Source organism: Delphinapterus leucas, unplaced genomic scaffold, assembly GCF_059928025.1.
Source record: "Delphinapterus leucas isolate spDelLeu-1000000601 "Yukka" unplaced genomic scaffold, BTC_Dleu_Yukka2 spDelLeu_asBTCV2_sq25, whole genome shotgun sequence".
NCBI classification, from domain to species: Eukaryota; Metazoa; Chordata; class Mammalia; order Artiodactyla; family Monodontidae; genus Delphinapterus; species Delphinapterus leucas.
In genome coordinates, this window is record NW_028322234.1 from 16,312,739 (window position 1) to 16,319,753 (window position 7,015).

At 58.5% G+C, this 7,015-nt stretch overlaps 1 protein-coding gene across 1 annotated transcript; it reads right to left on the bottom strand.

The window, feature by feature from the left end:
• Nucleotides 1-1,688: 1,688 nt before the first annotated feature.
• NMRK2 (nicotinamide riboside kinase 2) lies at nt 1,689-4,369 on the bottom strand. The gene is given in 7 exon segments (XM_089905665.1): nt 1,689-1,999; nt 2,272-2,378; nt 2,753-2,877; nt 2,880-2,904; nt 3,176-3,332; nt 3,417-3,465; nt 4,033-4,369. Coding segments are annotated over 7 exon segments (639 nt in total). The 5' UTR covers nt 4,123-4,369; the 3' UTR covers nt 1,689-1,913.
• Nucleotides 4,370-7,015: the final 2,646 nt, after the last annotated feature.

A 7,015-nucleotide genomic window follows, 5' to 3' on the forward strand; every position in this document is an offset into this window, starting at 1 on the left:
ACAGCAGCTGAGTAGGAGGCTCCCCGCAGCTGGGGCACAGGAAGTGAGCAGTTTCCCAGGAGCCTGGGACCCCGAGTCCAGGGCAGGACAGGACGTGTAGCGCCGACCTGCTGCCCAGCCCGTTCTGTGGTGAAGGGCAGGGAGCCTTGGGGCACACAGAGAGCCCACTCCATGGATGCCACTGCAGGAAGCTCAGAGGACAGTGGGAGTGTTGTGTGGCAAGTGAGGGGCGGGGCTCTGGACACCCACACTCCTCACCCCACAGCCTTCTTGCCACCGACAAACGTGAAAGCACACGGAACCCCCACTGCCCCTGTGCCCTGATCCTCCCTCCCTGCATCCCTTCCTTTTCTTTTTATTGAAGTGAAATTTCCATAACATACAATTAATCATTTTAAGTGAACAATTCAGTGACAGTTGGTGCATTCACAATGTTGTCACCCCAAAATCACCCCAAAAAGAAACCTTGTCCCTATCATCAGTCACTCCCGCACCCCCCCTTCCCCCGAAGCCCAGCCCCTGGCAACCATGAGTCTACTTTCTATCTCTGTGGATTTGCCGGTTCTGGACATTTCATATACGTGGAATCAGACAGTATTTGTCCTTCTGTGTCTGGCTTATTTTACTGAGCATCATGTCCTCAAGGTTCATCCATGTTGTACTGAGTATCAGACTTTCCTTCTTCCTAAGGCCGTGTGTGGATGGACCACGTTTTGTTTATCCATCCATCATTTGATGGACTTTTTAGGTTGCTCTCACCTTTTGGCTACTGTGAATAGTGCTACTTTGAATCATTCATGTACAAGTTTTTGTTTGAACACCTGTTTTCAATCCTTTTGGTTATCTTCTCTAGGAGTGGAATTGCTAGGTCATATGGTAATTGTTTTTTTTTTTTCCCCCATAATTTCCAAATGTTCAATGGCTTTGTCCAAAACTGTCTACACTTCAGGTTTTTCCTGCCCTTCTGGACTGAGTGGGGTGGGTGGCTACAGTTCCACGGCTGGCCCTGGGGTATCACCCTCAGGTCAAGGGGTACTCTGTCCTCCTCCTGTCTGCCCCTACTCCGTCCACCCTCCCCCTCCCCACCCTGTCTTCAGGCTCCACGGGAGCCTTCCAACCTCCCTTGGGCAAAAAGAACAGGGTCTGAGGAGACCTGAGTTCAAATACCAGCTCCCAAGCCACTGACCATATCTGAGCCTCAGTCTTCCCATCTGTGAAATGGGTGTATACGATAAACTGCCTCACCAACATTCTAGGGAAGGCTCAGGGAGATGTGGTTCCTGGGACAGGGAGTGTGTCCTTACGAGCATCCTGGGTCATGAGAAGTAGGTGTCAGCTCCAGTCACGGAGGAGGCGCCGGGATGCAGTGACAGCGGGGCTCAGCTAAGAGTCAGGGGCACCCTCAGGCTTGGCTGACCTCCCAGCCCCTGCTCTGGGCCATGCTGCGCTGTTTTCTGAAAGCTGGCAGGAAATTTCCCTTTTGAGGAAGCTAGACCAAAAGACCCTCAAGCAGCCACCCAGGGTCACATTGCCATGGATCCAACAGGTGGAGACTGTAACTGCCCAGAGCCCTCGGTGTCGCCCCCCCCCGATGCCACCAATGCACCAAGGAGATGGGGCAGGAGGGTCCCTCTCAGCACCTCGAACACAACAGGCTGGACCCCAACGATTAAAAAACAGGATCAGGTTTAGTACGTAAGCCGCCATCGAGGTTACAGAAGCATCTCGGGACAGAATGCCTGGGCCCTGAGATGCTGGGCTGTGAGTGGGGCCTCCACTCTCATATGTAGACTTCCCCAAAGGGAAATGGTCACGCAGTGTCTGGCTGGGATGCCGCCAGCCTGGCCGTACTGTGGCCGGAATTGTGTCTGGGTCCCTGCATTGGGGGCTGGGCCCCTCCTCTCCAGCCACACCTAGGAGCGGTTCAGAAGCGAGTTCTGAATGTCTTCCAGGACTTGGTGGAAGAGCTCCTCGCGGGACTTCATGCCGTCCAGGTACACTGAAATCAGAAAGGCCACAGTCAGGGGCCCTGGGGGCCCAACCGTGGCCCGGGTCACTGGGGCTGCTGCCAGGAGGCGGGTGGCCAGCTCACAGAGGACTAGAGGACTGCAGGTCAGGAGGAAGCTGGCCTGCAGAGTCAGCCTGCGGGAACAGACCAGCCTCTGGGGCCCAAAGTGAGAGAGACTGGTGGTGAGACTCGAGGAGGGACTTTCAGGTTTCCCAAATGGTCCCAGTGGGGAGGAGCTGGCCTCATCTTACTCAGGGACTTACCCACTTCCACGCCATTGGCCTCCATCTCGCGCTTATACTTCTGGTACATAGGCCACACGTGGCCGTCGAAGAGGCCGGGGGGGTCGGGGACCATGTAGCGTCGAGTACTGGGGAGGGAGATGGGCAAGAATGAGCAACACCCATGTCGCCCAAGGGTGGTGCCACAAGCAGAGCCTGGGGTGAGGGAACTAGGTCGGGGTGGCACCACTGAGAACGGGGACCCCACTGATTCAGGGGCCCCGTGCTGGGGCCTGGGTGCCCCAACTTCCAGCATTTTCCCCGGTGGGCCTGGGAGATGCCCAGGGTAGGGCATGGGTGGGCCACGCTCTCCAGGCCGCAGGCTATGGGCCTCTGGAACCCAGCACTGACCACCCAGGTGCCTGCTGCCCGTCAGCCTGCAGCTTCAGGGTGGCCATGTCCAGCAGGCATTACCCAGTTTCCTGGTCCCACCTGGGAATGCAGACAGGGCCCCCAGGCTCACCTTCTCCTCCACTTGCACTCTTCGTACGGGACGGTCAGGAAGTACCGTCGGCTATACAAGTCCACCAGGGGCCTGGCAGGGGTAGGGGACCCGGTCAGCGCCCGTGGGTCAAAGTACACAACCCCCCATGGCCTTGGCCTCCAGGGACATTCCTGGGTGATGAGGACTGGTTGTGGGGGGGGCGGTTTGTCTGGGCTGATTCGGTTAGGGATGAGTGAGGGGACCAGCATCGGCCAGCCTCCTACTATGCCCGCATTAGCCCCTCACCCTGAGGATGGAATCCTCCCTCTCTCCCAATTTGGATGGGCCCAGAGAGGTACGATGTCCTGCCCAGGGTCACCCAGCAAGGTTGTCTGTCAAAATAGAGACTTGGTGACCTGGGAGGGCCCGGACTGTCCAGGGCCCAGACTTGGAGATGCTCACTTGTAGCTGTAGAGAAGGAAGCCTTCCAGGATGAGGATGTGGGTGTCTGAGGCGTCCAGCTGGACACTGACCCCGTGGGCACGGGCGAACTTCCGGGGGCTGATCATCCAGGCCTGCACGGTGCTCAGCATGGCCTCCATGTCCAGGGACTCCAGCACTGGGGGCGGGAAAGCGAGTGTTGGTAGGGTGGGGGCCATGGGGCAGTGAGGGCAGGGGGCGCGGGGCTGCCGTCCGTCCTTACCGTCCCACTGTTTGAAGCCGTCCTCCCCAACTGCTATTTGGTCTTGGGGCTGAAACAGAGGAGCCCAAGCCGCGGGCTCAGTGCCCGCCTTCCCACCTTACCCCACCCTGGGGTGACAGCGCCTGGAGAGCCCCCGGTGAGGGTCTGGGTGCCCCTGCCTGCCTCGGCCCCCTGCAGCTGATAGTCATAGGCTTCGAGGTCCCAGGCGGGGGTGGGGGGCTCCAGGCTGGCATTCAGAACCCCTCCCCAACCTTGTGACTGTTGGGACCAGGGGCGGGGGGATTTTGCATCTATGATCTAGTTACCCCCTCACCCTCCACAAAGCATCAAGGGCGGGCTCAGAGCCCATTTTGCAGATGGGAAAGCGGAGTTGCAGAGGATAAAGGGTACCACCCAGGTGGCACGCACCCTCTGGGAACCGCAGTTTCCCCATCTGTCCCATGGGGAACGGGTGTGCCGTGAGAACGTGCCAGGCACACAGTAGGTGCTCAGTAACCGAGATCGCCGGTCCCTCGATCTCCCGACTCGGGTTAGCCCAGGGTGCCCCGGGAGGGGTCTGCTCCCCTGAGTCTCCTTCTCGGGGCTGCCACCCCCCGTCCCCAGCCAGGGCAGCTACCTTGAAGAAGTCATCCTGGTGGATCACACAGCAGTTGGGCAGTGACTTAAGGAGGCTGTTGGTCAGTGTGGTCTTGCCGCCGTTGGTCATGCTGTGGAGAGAGCATACACGTGAGGCTGCCTGGGGCCCCTCTCTGGACCTCTCTGGGTCTGAGGGGCCCCCAGGATCAGACTCAAATCTAAAACGCAGGCCTGTAGGGACTTTCCTGGTGGTCCAGTGGTTAGGACGCTGCACTTCCACTGCAGGGGGCGTGATTCGATCCCTGGTTGGGAACTAAGATCCCGCAAGCCAAGCTGCGTGGCCAAAAACAAAACAAAGCAAAACAAACACAGGCCTGTAAAACAGTAGCGCTAAGAGGGTATTTCTATTCACGTTAGGTCAGAGGAGGCTTTCTAATCAGCCGATCTGGGCTGCCTGGCCCACTACTGCCCACTGCCCGCTGGGGCCAGGCACAGGCCTGTGCTCACCTGCCTGACGAAACAGAGAAAGGGGGCAGAGGGTATGAAAACAAACAACCAAAAAAGTGAACACAGCCTTGGCTGGGGTCATGGAAGCACTGTTTTCTGTGTTCAGACTCGTCCAGTGTTACTGCAAACCCAGGAGGTGGTGCCCGGAGCTCGAGGAAACTGAGGCCCACGTGTGACTTAGCCTCAGCAGGGCTTTAAAAAAAGCCAAATTGTTAAAGCAAGTGCAGACTGGGGGAGAAAAAGATATTTGTGATAGGAAAACCGGCAGTTCACTGCAAAACCGGGAAGAGATAATCACCTTATGACAAAGGGAAAGGATTATTAAAAAAAGAAATGGGCAAAGCCGGGTGACCACCTCATCCTGGTGTGCCCGGGACGTCTCTGGTTTTAGTGCTCAAAGTCCCAAATCCTGGGGACCCTTCAGTCCCAGGAAGAGCAGGACAGATGGTCACCCTAAGGACTCTGGACTGGGGCTGCTGAAGGACAGAGAAGGCTGGCTGTCAGGCCTTTCTGGGAATGAGTGTCCCCTTGACCTGGTTGTCCCTCTCCTAGGAATCAGGGGTGGAAAGCTGGGTGTGGAAGGGGGGGACCTGCAGCCGTTTAAAAGGGCCAATGGGAAAGGTGACCCCCATACATTAAGGGGAGCAGGTTAGAACATGCCTGATGTTAATTTGACTTGTTGCTGAAAGACACACCGTGCTCTCAGGGCCGGCTACAGAACGTGCAGAAATGGAGGGCCCTGGTCTCTATTAGGAATTTCAAGAGGGTGATGGAGCATTAAACCAAGAGGGGGAGGACCCAGGGCGACCTCCCAGGTGGGAGCGCCAAGCCAGCCCTGCTTATGCTAAATGCTTCCCGAGCATCATCTTAAAAAGGCCTGGTTACTGGTAATAAATCTCCGGGAAGGCAAGGCCCCTGCCTGGGGTCAGCAGAAGTGGCTGCAAAGGCAGGTGCCACACAGTCAGGGGAGTGCCATTCTGGGGACCCCGCAGCACCTGCCCACGTGCCTCCCTGGGGTCGGAGTTTCCCCACCTTCCTCCCCTTCGCCCCCCCCTCCCCCGCGCGCCTTAAGGAAGGTCGGCCTGGGCTTTATAAAGTCTTCTATTCCCCCCTGAATCTAGTCAGGGGTGCGGCATGGGGAAGTGACTTACATTTGGAATTTTTTAATTGGGCCCCGCACCCGGCCCTGTGCCGAACAGAGGGCAGAGACCCCTCCCCGCACTCCGACCTTGGGCATCGGGTCCCTGCGACACCAGTCGCCAGGCAGCCCTCCATTCATTCCCCGGCCTCCTGCCCAGGCCACCTCGGCCCGCACAGGAGAGCACCCGGCCGGCCTCTCCCGAGAGCTCGGCACCTTTGCCCCCGCGGGGCGGTCCGCCCGGGGCCCTGGACGCTCACCCTCCGATGCCCACAATGTACTTCATCTCCGCGCGGAGGGGCGGCGGGGACCGCGGTTGGCAGGCCAACTCCCGACTCCCTGGTACCCGGCTGGGCCCGACCCCGCAGTGCGTCCCGGCTTCATTGAGAAAACCCTGCGCCTTTATAGGCTGGAGCAGCCCGGAGGCCGCTCCTAGGGAGGCGGCCCACGGCCTATGGGGAGCGCGGCCGGCGGCGCGATGAAGTGTTGGGCGGGGAGCGCTGGGGGCGCCGCACCTGTTCCCACTGGATGGAAATAGCTCCACTCTGTCTTTTGCCTAAATTAGTCACGGGTCGGCCGGGCGGGGGGGTGCGGGTGGAAGTCACCCCGCTGCCTCTTCCCCCCTCCTCCCCGCCTGCCCCCTCCTAGCCAGACTGCCCACGGGGCAGATAACCAGCCACACCTCCTCCCTCCCTAAAAATATCCAGCCCGGTGTGTACCCTCGCCTGACCCTGACATTAAGGCCGGTTCTGGGGGCTGAAAAAAGGAGCTCACCCCCCCCCTTCCCCGTCTCCAGCGACAGCAGCGGGCCAGTCCCAGAGGTACCGCACGACAGGGGACTTCCTTTTCCAAGGGGGTTGATGCCAAGATGAACTTAAGCTTTGTTCTCGTGACCCTGGCCGCCAGGAAATCTCAGCGTGACACCAGTGGCTGTTCAGCGGGCGCCCACGTGAGGGCTAGCGTCACTGCGTTTGGCTTCAGGCCTCTCAGCAGCTAGGGGGTGGGGTAGGCAGGGCCCTGCTGATCCCCGCCCCCTTACTGACCAGATGGGACCACATGCCCCACCCCGCCTCCCCACCAGAGGAGACCTTTTGGTTTCAGGACCCCTTTTCCACTCTTGAAAAGGACTGAAGCCCCGGGGAGCTTTTATTTAAATGGATTATCGTCATGGATAATATTTACCACGTTATACATTAAAACTGAGAAAAATTAAAGGTTTGTTAACTTTAAAAAATGACAACCAGTGTCTTCCCTTGTGGTCCAGTGGGTAAGACTCCACATTCCCAATGCAGGGGGCCTGGGTTCCATCCCTGGTGGGGGAACTAGATCCCGCATGCTGCAACTAAGAGTTCACATGCTGCAACTAAAAACAAAAAAG